General features: G+C 38.8%; 1 protein-coding gene across 5 annotated transcripts in view; it reads left to right on the forward strand.

Annotated features, from left to right (window-relative positions):
• The window catches only part of itpr2 (inositol 1,4,5-trisphosphate receptor, type 2), a 102,813-nt gene that overhangs the window by 15,427 nt on the left and 70,724 nt on the right, over nucleotides 1–16,662 (forward strand). For 2 of the 5 annotated variants that reach the window (XM_053622929.1, XM_053622930.1), the window contains exons 7-22: nucleotides 3,952–4,050; nucleotides 5,755–5,838; nucleotides 5,951–6,097; nucleotides 6,206–6,337; nucleotides 6,586–6,630; nucleotides 8,514–8,546; nucleotides 11,014–11,162; nucleotides 11,329–11,428; nucleotides 11,594–11,754; nucleotides 12,534–12,675; nucleotides 12,866–13,024; nucleotides 13,357–13,529; nucleotides 14,847–14,966; nucleotides 15,072–15,254; nucleotides 15,668–15,919; nucleotides 16,152–16,299. In XM_053622929.1, coding sequence (XP_053478904.1) covers nucleotides 3,952–4,050; nucleotides 5,755–5,838; nucleotides 5,951–6,097; nucleotides 6,206–6,337; nucleotides 6,586–6,630; nucleotides 8,514–8,546; nucleotides 11,014–11,162; nucleotides 11,329–11,428; nucleotides 11,594–11,754; nucleotides 12,534–12,675; nucleotides 12,866–13,024; nucleotides 13,357–13,529; nucleotides 14,847–14,966; nucleotides 15,072–15,254; nucleotides 15,668–15,919; nucleotides 16,152–16,299 — 2,127 coding nt within the window. The remainder of the gene's footprint in view (nucleotides 1–3,951; nucleotides 4,051–5,754; nucleotides 5,839–5,950; nucleotides 6,098–6,205; nucleotides 6,338–6,585; nucleotides 6,631–8,513; nucleotides 8,547–11,013; nucleotides 11,163–11,328; nucleotides 11,429–11,593; nucleotides 11,755–12,533; nucleotides 12,676–12,865; nucleotides 13,025–13,356; nucleotides 13,530–14,846; nucleotides 14,967–15,071; nucleotides 15,255–15,667; nucleotides 15,920–16,151; nucleotides 16,300–16,662) is intronic. The other 3 variants (XM_053622932.1, XM_053622931.1, XM_053622933.1) reach the window with 3 other exon arrangements.

Genomic DNA, 16,662 nt, shown 5'->3' on the forward strand with positions numbered 1-16,662 from the left:
AGGGGACTGGGATGGCCATCGCAGGACCTTGATTTTGTGTACTGTAAAGCATTTTTGTGTTGATTTTGGTGAATGTTTTGAGTCATTGTCTAGCTGGAAGATCCAACCATGGCCCATTTTTTTTTAAGATTTCTGGCAGAGACAGTCAGGTTTTCATTTTAATATCTGTTGATATTTGATGATGCCATGTATTCTAACAAAATGTCCAGGTCCTCTGGCAGAAAATCCCCAAAACATTAAAGAGCCACCACCATATTTAACTGTGGGCATGAGGTACTTTTCCATATGGCTACCTCTCTGTGTGCACCAAAACCACCTCTGGTGTTTATTGCCAAATGCTCTATTTTGGTTTCATCTGACCATCGAACCCGATCCCATTGGAGATCCAGTAGTGTCTGACAAACTGAAGACGCTTGACTTTGTTTTTGAGAGTAGAGGCTTTTTTCTTGAAACCCTTCCAAACAACTTGTGGTGATGTAGGTGACTTCGGATTGTAGTTCTGGAGACTCTGTGACCCCTAGATGCAACTAACTTCTGCAATTCTCCAGCTGTGATCCTTGGAGATTTTTTGGCCACTCGAACCATCCTCTTCACAGTGCATTGAGACAATATAGACACACGTCCTCTTCCAGGTTGATTCACAACATTTCCAGTTGACTGGAACTTCTTAATTATTGCCCTGATGGTGGAAATGGGCATTTTCAATGCTTGTGATATTTTCTTATAGACACTTACCATTTTGTGAAGCTCAACAACCTTTTGCCACACATCACAGCTATATTCCCTGGTCTTACCCATTGTTATGAATTACTAAGGGAATTTGGCCTGTGTGCTACCTCATATTTGTACCCCTGTGAAACAGGAAGTCATGGTTTAAATTTTCCTGTTCCTAGTCACCCAGGTGTACTAATTTTTAAAAAAAATATCAATGGGAATATACTTCAAATATATTTTTCTCATATGAATTCATAGGTGTGCTGATAATTGTTGCACACCTATGTTTAACAAAGGTTTGTTTTTTTGATAAACCTCTGTTTTGTTTGCAATTGTTTAATATCCATGAGAGCAGAGCATTTTGGTGAATGTTTTGAGCAAAATATCAAAAGATTAAACAATAAAGAAAAATTTTCACAGTCTTCTTTGCTCATATTTACCAAAGGTGCCAATATTAGTTGAGAGCACTGTATGTATATGATATGTAGTTATAACAGCATGTATGTCTACATTCTATCCATAGCCTATCCTATTAACCTCATAATTAATTAAGCTCTTGTTACTCTTCTGCTCTTTCCTCTTGCCATCTCATCGACCAGTCTGAAGGTATATCAAATGATTGTAGTGCATGGTGTGACATTTGTACATACATATCTATCTGTGTGTAGTGGACTACACAAGAGAAGTGTGCAGCATGCCACCCTGCATGTGAAATGTGACTTCACCACTTACTGCAAGGACATGTCTGTTTATGGCTGAGACCAGACTGTTCATCTGTGAAGTGCAGCTGAATTGTTTGATGAAACATTTAGTAATTTCTAGTTACAATGTAGAGCTGAGTGCAAAAGTGCAGCCTGCACAGCTGTCTCCTGTAACAAGACATGCACCTAAAACAAAATACAAATCCAACAGAGAAAAATAATCTGGTTCTCCTAATTTCCAGAGCTGATGTGAAGAATGCAGTGCATGAAATCTGGTAGAATTATAATGAGCAAAAATAATTAATTTGATTCAGTTTTATTTGTATAGCATTTGTAGCAATAGACATTGTCACAAAGGAGCAAAGAAACAAGACTGAAAAGGGAATGCCTCTTCTAGGTGACACCAGATAGTTTGATTTATAAATCATTACTTTTCTACTAAACATGTTGAAAGGATATTGAATATAAGAATATTGTGAATCTGAGGTCTGGGGTGAGTGAGCACAGCATTTTTTAGGACAAATCTACGGTATATTGTATTATCAGGAGGTCTAAAAGCTGTTAGGGTATCGAGGCAGTTATAAAAGGATGAGCCCCGTCAGTATTTGTCCTAATCAGAGGAAAATACAACATTTTTGAATATTATTATACACTATATGGCCAGAAGTTTTGGACATCTGACCACACATCCCTATATGGGTCTTCCACAAAGTTGGAAGTGAACAATTGTATAGGATGTCTTTGTATGCTGTAGCATTACAGTTTCTGTTCACTGGAATTAAGGGGTCAAGGAGCCCTGACCTCAATCCCACTGAGCACCATTGGGATGAATTTGAATGCTGCTTTCACCCCAGGCCTCCTCGCCCCAACATCAGTGCCTGACCTCACTAATGCTCTTGTGGCTGAATGAGCACAAATATACCCACAGCCACACTCCAAAAGCTAGTGGAAAGCCTTCCCAGAAGAGTGGAGGTTATTACAACAGAAAAGGGGACTAAATCTGGAATGGGATGTTCACCAAGTACATATGGGTGTGATGCTCAGGTGTCCACAAACTTTTGGCCATATGTTTTCTTGCCTGTGACAATTAAACATTTTGAATCTTGTCCTATTTATCCTAGGAGCATGCAAACTTTTGCACTCAACTTTACATAAGTACATATTTCTTGACCCCATTTATACTATTGATAGTCCCTGATGAGCTGTTTCAGGGTGTCATGGTTATAATGTGGTTGTTTTTTTGTTTGTTTTTTTTTTCCTCTGTGGAAAATTTGTTAATCTATTCACTGCATTTGCACATTCATGCATATAATTTTCCACTTTCTCACACCTTGTGTGATTTGGTGAGCCATTCATCAAACAGCAGTCCTTTGTTTCTTAATATATGAAATGGAGATGCTTGTATATTTGGAATGCAGCACAAGAGTAATGTTTCATTGGGTGCATGTAGTTTTGTCACAGCGCCTTAGTGGAAGTTATGGCACACTTGTGCACATGAAAACAAAACCCAACACAATTGTCTGAGGTGCAGAGCTTGTAGATTATATATGTAAAGATGGGGAAAATGGCATACGTATTGTTTTTAAGCAGACTGTTGCTATTTTGTACACCGAATCGCCATAACATTAAAACAAGTGACAGGCTAACCGAATATCATTATCTTGTTACAATGGCACCTGTCAAGGGGTGGGATATTTTAGGCAGCAAGTGAACAGACTGTTCTTGAAGTTGATGTGTTGGAAGCAAGAAAAATGGGCAAGCGTAAGGATCTGAGCGACTTTGACAAGGGCCTAATTGTGATTGCTAGACCACTGGGTCAGAGCATCTCCAAAACGACAGATTATGTGGGGTGTTCCCGGTATGCTGTGTTTAGTACCTACCAAAAGTCGTCCAAGAAAGGACAACCAAATTCCCCAGGTCTCAATCAGATCGAGCATCTGTGGGATGTGCTGGACAAACACGTTCTATCCATGGAGGCCCCACCTCTCAATGTACAGGACTCGAAGGATCTGCTTCTAACGTCGTGGTACCAGATACCACAGCACACCTTCAGAGGTCTTGTGGAGTCCATGCCTCAATGTGTCAGAGCTGTTTTGGTTGCACAAGGGCGGCCTACACAATATTAGGCTGGTGGTTTTAATGTTATGGCTGATCTGTGTATATTTATATCTTCATAAAATGTTAAATAGTGCTAGATTCATGTATAGATTCATTCCTGTTTGGACTGATTGTTTTGCAGTTTTGACATGTGTGCCCTCACGTGCAAGCATGCCTGCCTGACTCACTCTGCTACTTTGTGAGAAGATATGTGAAACTTCTTCCTCTGTGAAAACGGGTCTGACAAGAAAACATTGAGTTTTTATCCAAATGTACTGAACCTTTTCTCTGTTCATGATGCAGTGTCTTCGTCTTAGTCACACAGTTACAGACTTCTGCATGTCCCACCATCTGATGTTATTATCTTTGCACCATCATTTAGATACATCACCTTATAATGAACTGAAGTGTTTTTGTGTGTGTGTTTGTTTATGGTAAGGTGGTGGTGGGGGACAAAGTGGTGCTGATGCCTGTGAATGCTGGCCAGCCTCTTCACGCCAGCAACATAGAGCTACTGGATAACCCAGGCTGCAATGAGGTGAGACATGTAGCCAAATACAATTTGAACACGGAAGCCCTGGTTTATTAACATCTTAAATAAAGAGGGCTAATTTGTGCAGGCTGATAAAACGTGCATGCAGTTAGTGAGTGATTTACAAAGAATTATTTGCATTAAATGAGGTCACATACAAAGAAGGGGAAAAGACAATCTTGAAATATGTTTTTTGCATGTGGCAAAGTTCATAACTCAGTAGAAACGTGGCACAGTAATGTGTATTTATGCACCATAAAGGAACAACACAATGGGGCATGCTGTGGAAAATAATCAGTGACGGGGTAGTGTGATGCAGCCTGTCTCAAAGTAGTTACTGTTACCACCCCATAGTAGATTATTTTCCAATAACAACACATCTTGAACTTGTTATTCCTCTTATACCGCAGCGATTTTCCAACGCTAATGTTGTCTTCATTATAGAATGACATACCATACGATTCCATTGCTTTATATTTACAGTTCATGCAAGTATTCAGGTTAGTTCCTGTTATCACTTACATTATATCAAATACAAACAGTTGTTTCCTTACCAGTCTCTCTTTTGTCCTCTCGCTTCAAGTTATTAGCTTGTTGTGTTACTGGGAAACCACAACGCACAAAGCCAATTCTCCATCCTGAAGAATTTCCTGTGTCAGAAAATGTAAACTTAGTTTTATTTCTGACTGTTACATAGTGCTGACGCTGGAGACACCTTTCAAAAATGCTCAGTCTACATCTGCTAAAAGAACATGTCCCCATATGAGTCACTACATGCTTTAATCCCTTAAATTGAGTCCCTGTGTAAATGGTAAATGGTCTGCACTTATATATAGTGCTTTTATCCAAAGCGCTTTACACTGTTTCTCATTCTCACACACACACACTGGCGCTAACTTGCCATCGGGAGCAACTTGGGGTTCAGGGTCTTGCCCAAGGACACTTTGGTATGTGGAGTCATGTGGGCCGGGAATCGAACCGCCAACCCTACGATTAGTGGACAACCCGCTCTACCACCTGAGCCACAGCCTCCTGGAAAAAGACATGGAACATGACAGACATGCATTAGTGTCCTTTTACTTAAGCTGATAACGTTGAGCCATTCCGATCAAAATTTTCCTCCAATTAAATTCTGCCAGTGTCAGAAGATTTAAGGCACAGTCCTGTAGTCTGGCTTCTCCTACTCCGTACGAATCTTCTAGCCTGCGTCTGTTTTTCACATCTTGACTGGCGTACAGTCTGACATTAATGACAGCTGAGATCCTACAGTGTGGCATGGCTTACAGCGGGGATCGTGTTCGTACAGTCTGACAAGCAACAGTCGCAAAGGACTATTCAAAATTGCACAGTGTGTACGCAGCTTAAAACTGCATAATTATCAAGGCAAACCGCAAAACTGGCCTGTTTTGTTTATTTTGAAATACACGATCATCGGAACCTCATGCTAATAAATGTGTTTGTATGCTTTTCTGTGGGGATTATCATGTTTCATGTCTTTATACACACACACCTTTAGTAAAACCTAAGACCTGAGATGTCAATGGCTCCTGCTTCTCTGAAATTTGTGTTAAACAAATACGGATTGGCCAGAACAGCAGAGTACGTGCTGTAACACATGCCAAACTTCTGTGTAATACTTACTGATTTGTGTGTGTGTGTGTGTGTGTGTGTGTGTGTGTGTGTGTGTGTGTGTGTGTGTGTGTTGGTCAGGTGAATGCTGTAAACTGTAACACCAGCTGGAAAGTCACGCTCTTCATGAAGTTTAGTGATTACAGAGATGATGTTTTAAAAGGGGTGAGATTTGATCCGTTCTTTAATTTTTGGTCCAAATAATAATAATTTAAAAAAAAAAGAAAGACATGAACTCACAAGTGACATAATGACCCTGTCTCTACGTTTCTCTCAGGGAGATGTGGTGAGGTTGTTCCACGCCGAGCAGGAGAAGTTTCTAACCTGTGACGACTACAAGCGGCAGCAACACGTCTTCCTGAGGACCACGCTGCGCCAGTCGGCCACCTCTGCCACCAGCTCCAAAGCACTCTGGGAAATTGAGGTAAAAGCCAAACAAATGCATTAATACAGTACTTTCTATGTAAAAGCGTCATGTGATTGTTCTCCATGCTGTTCTTTTGAAATGGGTCTTGTTATTTGTTTTAATTAGGTGGTACATTATGACCCATGTAGAGGAGGAGCTGGCCAATGGAACAGTCTTTTCCGCTTCAAACATCTGGCCACAGGCAAATACCTGGCTGCAGAGGTACACACCTCATCCATCATCATTCGTTCGTCTTCAGTAAGTGCTTTATCCTGGTCAGGGTTGCAGTGGATCTGGAGCCTTTCCCAGGGACACTGGGCTGTTTAGTGTCATTTCTTAATTGATTTAGCTGACATTTGGAAATTGTGCTTCCAGGTCATATGCTGCAGATGGCAGTGTTCCCAATGCTATCCTGAGTCCAGTCATATTTATAACGTCCTTCTGTTTCATGACCGTGATTCTGAGACTTTTGTTAAAGTGTATGAATGCATGTTTTTGCATTTCAGGTGAATCCTGATTACCGAGATGAGAATATAGATACGAAATCAGAGGTAAGGCAGACCGAGGTGGAAGTCGGGCATTTTATTGACTTTTCCTCATTTTCATATATTTATTCGACATTTCCTTTTTAGTATTTTTGCCCCAGTGATGCGTGGCATCATTTGCACAGCAAATTTAGCAGCTTGTTCCCTTTCGGGCACTACAGGATTTTATTTGGAAGTTTGTTTCGTGAAGAGAGCATGAGGTTTGAAGTGCATGTTGTGTAGCTTTGCATTAGAAGGAGTGTCTAATTGTGGCAGTGTGTTCTGGTCGACAGTTTCACAGCACTGCGCCTCAGCACTTCCTCTGCACACTCTCAAACACCATCAGCTCTTTCTTTTCCTCTTTCCGTCTCTATCTCTCCATCTTAATCACACTGTAGAACCTGTGCAGCTTGTTCCCAGCACTCTGGTGAATTTAAAACTATTTTCTTTCCTCTTCTGGACAGTTATGCTATACTGGTATTCAATACCACCGATTCCAAATGCACACACACACACGTGCATGCGCAAACACTCACTCAATCCCTCATTTGATTAATTCCCGTGCATGGAGGGGGCTTCTTACATAATGTCTGAGTCTGGGATGCCCTGTGGGAGATGCGGTTTCTACATCTGTAGAAAAAGAAGAGGACAAAAACAGAGCTGCAGAAAGGCTGAGGAATGAAAACATTGCCCTTGTGGACTTAGAACAAGTCTAGATTATAATGGTGTGCGCATTACAGCATGACATTTCTGCTAGATATCAGTTCTATTTGAGTGATTCCACGACTGTGGTACGAGTTAGCTTTTGTTTAATCAGTATTCAATATTGAATCAGCATGCATAACCATTCAAAAATGTGTTAACCCAGCTCAGGTATCAATATCAACATTCAGTACATTTACATGGACAAAAATAATCCGATATTAACCCGATTAAGACAATACTCTGTTTAAGAAACTACCATGTAAACAGCAATTTTTTATTGCCTTAATCTGAAGTCATACTCGTAGTAAACACAAATCGAATTAAGACATGTGGAGTACTTCTGTTTTAGTCGCATTATCGACGTGTATTACAGACATGTAAACACCTTAATCACATTATTAACGTCATGTGGGTGTTTTCACCGCATTTTGCGACAGGACACGTACACACAGCAGTGCTCAACTGTTTGACGGCAAACAAGAGAGCACGTCTGCGTCCGAAACCACGTACTTACCTACTATTTAGTAGGTGAATCATGTATCTCAGCTGCTATATAGTTGGTGTAAGTACGCGGTTTGGGACGCAGCCCACGGCTTCAAGCTGTCGTCTATGTGCACGTATAGCATGACAAATAATTAACTGCACTTGAAACTTTCGTAAAATTAAAAAGAAAAACACCCAAAACTGTATACGGTACCATAACGAAGACAAACTGTATATTGATATGTGAAATTCTGGAGGGAACGTCGGACAGCGTGATGTGGGGACGTAATGATGTGTGCCGTTAATCGCTCTATGTTCTATAACAAGTAAAATGGGAACATGAAAGGAATATTCTAAAATCGACTCATGTAAACACTTTAATCACAATATTGTCTTATTCAGAATAAGGTCAATAATTAGATTACTGCTGTCCATGTAAACATAGTCAATGTTTCTTTGCTGTCAAATAAGTAACAGGGTTGAATTGTTTTAACATAGAACTAGCAAATGTAATTAACTAGTAGCATCCATGCCAATGGAATGAAGACATTCCACTGATTTACTTAAGTGTTATTATTTTTTGAGTTCTAATGTATTTAAACATGGAGTAACATGGTTGTACTTTCAAAGTGGCCTCACTAGTTAATGAAAGAATATTATTGAATGCAAAGATGGAGAAAAAAAATGAGAGAACGTACTTTTCTTCTTCCCATGATCTTCAGAAAATTCGGGTGACGCAACTTCCTGTTGAACACGTGAGTTAAATATTCAGAATATTGGTTGAATGCGTTCAGCTAACAGGGTTGAGTGAATGTTGGTGGGGGACGACTAACCAATTCAATTTTTCTAACGTATTGATTTAACATATAACAATGTCTTTTTCATTAACTTTACATACATATCTGTAAATGTCATATCAGTGGGAAACAGTTGACACCTCAATCGTGGAATCACACATATTTGCATTCAGACAACAATAGCACCCTTAAACAACAGAAAAGGATTTGATGACACATTTGCTAATGATGGCTAATGATAATGTTATCTACTGTGTAAATAAAACCAAGCAGTAATAGCCTTTTTAAGCTTAGCCTAACTATAATATGATGTATGTAAACAAATAGCCAGGATCACTTTCAAGCTAGCTAACATGAGGCGAATGATTGTGTAATTAAAACCATTAGCCAGGCTAGGTAAAAATTTAGCTAAGATTGGCATGTAATATTTTGTATTTAAAACCAGTAGCTAGGTTTACTAGCAAGCTAACTAATATTAGGCTAATTATTGTATATTCAACTAACTATAATTATAACTGACTATAGTCAAGGTTGCTAGCAAGTTTAAGCACCTTACACTCCCAGACTGGTAGCTGTTGTGTGATGGAGGGAAACCTAGCTGAGAGGTGGCAGTGACTAAACTGGGTATAAATAGCTTCTATTGTGCATTTTTTTTTCCCCTCTGATTTTTCACTGAAAGTTTAATAGTTAGTGTGGAAATAGTTTTCATGAGTATCAAAGAAGAGTTTTTGACATCCTTTTCGGGACAGTTCAGTTCAGCTGTTTGTCTTTTCCTAAGCATTTTTTTCTGAACTTGCTTGAATTCCAGTTTAGCTTTTAATGCTGTAAGTATGAGCTGTAATGAATATGGTGCTGTGTCTCAATTCGCCTATTATCATTCCTAAATAATATCCGAGATCAGATGTGTGTGTGATTAGATAAGTGTGTCCCAAATTGTAGTATGTTGACATGAGTATCCCAAAGGTACCGGGTGGTTACTATTTCCGGTCAATTTTCGAAGTGTGGATCTGTGGACACTTTTTTCAGTTAATATTTCCTTATTAAATATTAATAAATTAATAAGAGAGGAGGAGTTTTGTGACTGTTTGCCTTGCTGAATTCAAGGATGCATTTTAGAGAGGTGCAAATGAAATTTGGAAAAATAAATTAAGGGCATGATAAATTAATTGATATATATTTTATATATATAAAATTAGGGCTGCAACAACTAATCGATAAAATCAATAATTAAAATAATGGACAACGAATTTGATCATGGATTAGTTGTGTCTGTGACGTCATTGTGGATATCCACTTTTAGTGATGTCACTTCACAATGGTGAAAAATGCATTTCTTTGAATAAATACAGTGAAATACAGCAGTGAGCTGCTGCTGCTGCAGGAAAAGCACACCATCCAGGTCGTCCAAAATACGAGAATGTTTGTTTTATATTAAGCGCTTCAAACAAACTCGTAAGTGTATTAACATGGCTTGTCATGTCAGATGCTGCGACAGATGCGTGTGCTGTGTAATGTGTTCCAGGCATGTTTTCTTCAGCACAGAAATTACATTTTTACCTTTCTATCCTTATCTGTAAATGCTAGAAATTCACACCAGTATTTCCATTTCACATAAAGACTCGTCCTGACAGCAAGTGAGTCTCCGTTAAACTTCACTGAATGAGCATGTCAATCACAGCGTGCAATAGAAATAGCATTGTTTGATGTTATATTTAGCGATATTTAGAAACAAAACTAATTATTTATTTATTTATTAATTTTTTTATGAGAGCAGTAACTGTAATGGGGGTTATAACATGTAATTGTATAGAAATGTAAGAAGTGTCATGTTAGTTTGTGCTTCTTTTTTTTCTTCTTTTTTTAGTCTAGTGATTTAACTTCTGCTTTAAAGTTTGTGGACAATCAGTTGTGTTTTTGTTTTCAAAATATAATGTTAATATTTTATGTTAATCCTTTGCACAATGTATCGCATAGCCCACATAGATACATTTAATACCTTTTTCATAGCCTTCAATTTGCACAATTGGTCAACATTGGGTAGAATGTGAAATAACGTTTTTTCGAAAAAAATACAGAAAATAAAAATTGTCCTTTTAATCCAACTAATCGATTAATCGAAGATGTAATCGACAGATTCATCAGTTATCAAGATAATCGTTAGTTGCAGCCCTATATATATATATATATATATATATATATATATATATATATATATATATATATATATATATATATATATATATATATATATAATATAAAATATAATATATATATATATATATATATATATATATATATATATATATATATATAAATAAAATATAAAATACATCACAACCCTAGGCGAACTGAAATGCAGCATGGGTGTTTAATATTTAGTCACCTCAAAGCATCTCCACAAACCATGTCTGTGCTCTTCCCCCAGGCTGAGACAGACTCTGTGTTCTCTAAGAAGAAGCGGTATCTGGAGAAGATAACTTACATCCTAGTGTCTGTTCCGCATGGCAATGACATTGCGTCTCTTTTCGAGTTGGATGCCACCACACTGCAGCGAGCAGATTGCCTTGTTCCCAGGTTTGACTTCCAAATGCACATATAGCAGTATATCATTATAGATTCTTATAGCAACACCAGCTATGCCATAAGCGCTTTTGCTCCTGTGGTCAGCCTGTCATCATTGTTTCTGGTATGTTGTACTCACTGAACTTGTTTTAGATTCTGAAATAGTGCTGTGTTTCAGGAACTCCTATGTCCGGTTGAGGAACCTGTGCACCAACACTTGGGTGACCAGTACTAACATCTCGATCGATTCTGAAGAGGAGAGACCTGTTATGCTCAAGGTGTGCAACAGAAAGTCAGAATAAAAACTGTTGGCTTTGAGGTTAATGGCACAACATTTACAGGACTATTTTAGCAATTTATATATATCAATCAGTAACCACATACTTCCTAGGGAGTGCCTGTAGTTCCTGGAAACATTGTTTGTTTTTGGAATGCCCTTGCAGATTGGTACATGTCCCATCAAGGAGGATAAGGAGGCATTTGCTATTATCTCTGTACCTCTGTCTGAGGTGAGAGACCTGGACTTTGCTAATGATGCCAACAAGGTTCTGGAGTCATTTGTACGCAAGCTGGAGAAGTGCCAAATTGCTCAGAATGACCGCAGGTATGAATCAAATGTACATATGTATACTAGGGGTTGTGTAGACTGGTCAACTTATATAGTCACCAGTCGCTGCTGTGAGGAACTGTCCACTAGTGAGGGGGGGAGCAAAATAAATGCACTTTATTAGACTATATTTCAAACTAGATGAATAGTTTTTGCAAAACTATTTTGCAAGAGTTTTTATGTTCATTTGCTTTAATTGAACATTATCGCATTCATTATGTAGCATTATCCAGTCCCACTCAGCTAGTTTAGTGTGGTGCGTTCCAGAGACTGACCCAGACTCATTTTCGAGGCTGAAGTGGAATGAAACTCTACTGTAGACATAGCATCCTGCAAACAAATAAGTCAGGCCAGAGAGCTATAAGGAGGGCTCTGCTGACTGGCATGAGCTTCCATACTGCACACTCTCAGTTCCAGAAATAGTGTACACAGTAATAGACACAGTAATACTCAGATTAATGTTTTTGCACTTTTTTTTTGTGGCGATTTATTTACTCTCGTTGTTAACAGTGTGGCCTAAATAGCATTGAAGCTGGAATATTTTGTAGCCTGTGTAGGGATGTTAAGTGATGTACATATTGAATTAAGTTAATAAAATAGCTTAGATATACTGTCTTGAATCAGTTTTTGCTTTAATTTTTGGAGAAGACGACTAGACGAATACCTTTTTAAATTACTGGTAAACTAGTACTGTATTGTACAGTGAGAATATTTAGATTTTCCTTGTTTGATCTCAGTATTGCATAAAGTTATAGTTTATCGTGTGTGTTGTTCAGGTTTGTGACCAAGCTGCTGGAGGATTTGATCTTCTTTGTATGTGAGGTGCCTAATAATGGCCAGGATGTGCTATCAGTGGTCATCTCCAATCCCAATAGAGAAAGACAGAAGCTTATGAGAGAACAGAACATTCTGGCACAGGTACACATCCACATCAACACCCAGACCATTATTCTGTGATTCCTTAACATACTGATACAGACCTTACAGTAACATGCCTGTATTACCAGCTATGCCCAAATTCAATTTAATAGTCAAGCTAATGTTGATTTCTGTGATGATTTCCAGACCAGCTGTGTGTATTTGATTTGAGTCGTGTGTGTTTTGTCAGATCTTTGGTATTCTGAAAGCGACATTTGCAGAAAGTGAGGACGGGCCCATTCTGAAACTGGAGGATCTGGGCGATCAGCGCAATGCCCCATTTAAATACATGCTACAGCTCTGCTACAGGATACTACGACACTCGCAACAGGACTATCGCAAGAACCAGGCATGAGACAATATTATAATAATATATTTATTATATCATTTTAAAGATACAGTACCTTAGTTCACCAAAACACTTTGGTTTACAATATTGTCATGCAGTGGATATTGGAGGTTTTTTTGTATCAGGCTCGTGTTTACATTTTTCTGGCCTGGAAAAATGCTCCACCCCCATTTGAAAGCCGTGCTTTCCTTTTTCTCCGTCCCTTTTTCCTCATTGCAGTTTGCAAGTTAAAAATGGCAAACTGCTCTGTTAATCAAAGTATTTTAAGTGACACAGATGGACCCTCAGACAGTTATTTTAATGGTCCTGACCTTCTGTTCTTCTCCTTATAGGAGTACATTGCCAAGAAGTTCTCCATCATGCAATCTCAGATCGGTTATGAGATCCTGGCGGAGGACACGATCACGGCCCTGCTTCACAACAACCGTAAGCTGCTGGAGAAGCACATTACAGCACGCGAGATTGAGACCTTTGTCAAGCTTCTACGAAAGAACCGGGAGCCCAGGTCTGATTACGCAATACAGTTTAGAAGCCCAGGGCTTTGTTATACTTATTGAACAAGAACAAACATGAACTGCAAAAGCAATTCATTCTAGAAAAAAGCTGCACAATTTACCCTTATTATTGACTCCATACAACCTAAACGTATACTGTACTTAGACATATGAACACACAATTTCTTCATTTGATTTGTCACTCCATGATGAATTGTGTTTTTGTGAGTTTTCAAGATGAACACATTGTAGACGGTGTTGATGATTATTAATAGTTGGAAATAATACAGCCGTTCAAAATCCATTACATAGAGGACCGGATCAGTCAAAGAAGCAACCAGGAGGCCGGGGGTCATGCTCAACACGATGCCATCGCCGCCACCACCATGCTTCACTGTGTGTATGGTGCTCTCGCGGTGATGAGCAGTGTTTGGTTTTGACCAAATGCAGCACTTTGTGCTGATGCCAAAGATATTTTCCGCTATTTGTGGTGTGTCTGGGCTATGGTTGTTCTGTAAACAGCTTTTCCCATCTGAGCTGTGAATCTTTCCAGCTTCTTCAAAGATACAATTGATTGCTTCTCAGATTAATGCCCTCTTTACCTGGTTACTGATGGTTTTTATTCCAGACACACAATTCCAATTAAGTCCATTTCATTGTAATGCTCCAAAATGTTGAAAATTCATGGGGGTGAATACTTATGCAAGGCATTGTAGTTATTAGCTGCGTTTGTTTAAATCAAAACCATGTAGGCCTGAAAATTTTGTAATACCATGTTTGAAAGGTAGAATTATGTTCATTAAAAGAACAGATAGCAATGAGAATATATGTGGTACTAAAAAGCGAAGGCTTGTCTGTACAGTAGTTTAGTTTATATATATATATATATATATATATATATATATATATATATATATATATATATATATATATATATATAATATTTTTTTTTAATGGGGGAGCCATCCCATTACATATATGGGGCTTATATAATAATGCCTTTGTTTGTGAAGCCACAATAGTTATATTTAATTAAATTGTAGTTGAACTGAATTGCTTAATGCTATGTATTAATAAAATAAACCTGATTAAATTGTTAACATAACTTTTTAGGTTTCCATTATTGCATCCAATCAGATACATTAAAGTACTTTTTTTTTTTATCCAACTTGGATATCCAACATCTTGCTCATGTTTTTGTCCACATTGCGCAACCTTAATTTGATGTTGCGTTTCTTTGTTCATAACATTACTGTAACTACAAATCCTTTTATTTGTGTAAAATAAAAAGGAGCTATTACTGATATGAGTCTTACGCTTTCCCTCAGGTTTCTGGATTACCTTTCAGACCTGTGTGTGTCCAATAAAACGGCTATCCCAGTCACACAAGAACTCATCTGCAAGTTTATGCTCAATCCCAGTAATGCAGACATCCTCATCCAAACCAAGTAAGATTCTTCCTCTGTCCAAACCAGTGTGAATATCCGTGCCCGATTATCTCGTGTTGCTCTATACGTTTGTTTTTTTTTGTTTTCTGTGCTTGTTCCTGTCAGGGTGATTCTACACACGGAGAACTCTCTGGAGTCAGTTATTATGCATGATGAAGTCGAGGAGGATGAGGTGTGGCTGTATTGGATCGACCAGAATAAAGAGCCACACGGCAAGTCCATCCGTAACATGTCCCTGGATGCCAAAAACAACCACAAAGAAGACATTGACAACATGACCTACTACAGGTCTGGTTTACTCTTTAGCTTTACAGTGTTGTACTGTTTAGTGCCGTTTTATACAGAATCTATGTTAAACGTGCGATGTGTAATGTTTAAATGTATTTTTAGACTACGGTATCACACGTGCAGTTTACTAACAGAAATCCCTCAGTAAAAAAGTGCCATGTAATGGACCTTGCTTATTTGGTCATTTTTGGCTCTTTACAATTTTCCAGCCCAGAAACGTACTCCACACACAGACCATATTTTCCATAAAAGGCAACTCATAGTCCATTTATAGCTTCAACAGAGGTTGTAGAGTAGGTTGTGGAGAGAGGAGGCTAGTCAACAGCAGAGGGTTCGAAATAGATAGGGTTAGAAAACTAGGTGAGTTCATACGCTCATATTTGATTTTTTCTGATTTCCTCTCCTCGTCCCAGGTGTCAGCTGAACCTTTTTGCTAAGATGTGTCTTGACCGGCAGTACTTGGCCATTAATCAGATCTCCAGCCAGCTTCCGGTGGATCTGATCCTGCGCTGCATGTGTGACGATTTACTGCCGTATAATCTGCGTGCCTCTTTTTGCCGCCTCATGCTGCACATGCACGTAGACCGTGACCCCCAGGAGGCCGTGATACCCGTCCGCTATGCACGCCTTTGGACTGAGATCCCCAGCAAAATCACGGTCAAGGAGTAAGTCCTTTGAATGAGCGAAAACTAGAGCGTATACTGTGCAGACAGCACAACCGTGCTGTTTTTTCCCCCTTTTTAAAGTACTTTAACCTTACAGAAAAGCCTCATGTAGGAACACATGGAGATGCTTGCCTGCTTAGCCAGCCACTGTTGTTAAATGTTCATCAATCTGCAATCAGCAGTTCTTTTTGTCTGCATCTATTGCGTCTTGAGCTTGTTCTTCATTCTGCAGGTATGATTATGAGTTCAGGGATGCAGGCCGAACAGCGATGAAGAGGAATTTTTCGCCCACCAAGGAGTTTGTAGATCAGTACCTGAATGATGTAGTGAACCATCCTTTACCCTTCGGAGATGAGGAGAAGAACGAGCTCACTTTAGAGGCAAGCCATATAGAAGCTCTTTTCTATTCGAACGTTTTTCCTGTTGAGAACTTCAGGTTATTTAAGTTCACCATGTAAACTTTGAAATCAGATTACTTCCACTAATTGAATGGGGAGTTTCTCTGCATGGATTCGTCTCTTGATACACCAACCAAACAACATTTTTTTTTTTTGTAGCAAACAAAGCGCATGTTACACAGATATAAAAGTAGATGGGGGAGTGATGGATATCTAACTAATGTTATTGCCTTCAATTTAATAACTAGTTAGCTTTCATAGCCCATTTTTTTGTTTGTTTAAAACAAGCAAGGCGATTGAAAATTTGGGAACGTGTTGAACAGTTAGACACAGTTCCACTATGAC

The sequence above is a fragment of the Ictalurus furcatus genome, chromosome 4 (genome assembly GCF_023375685.1).
Source record: "Ictalurus furcatus strain D&B chromosome 4, Billie_1.0, whole genome shotgun sequence".
Classification (NCBI taxonomy): Eukaryota; Metazoa; Chordata; class Actinopteri; order Siluriformes; family Ictaluridae; genus Ictalurus; species Ictalurus furcatus.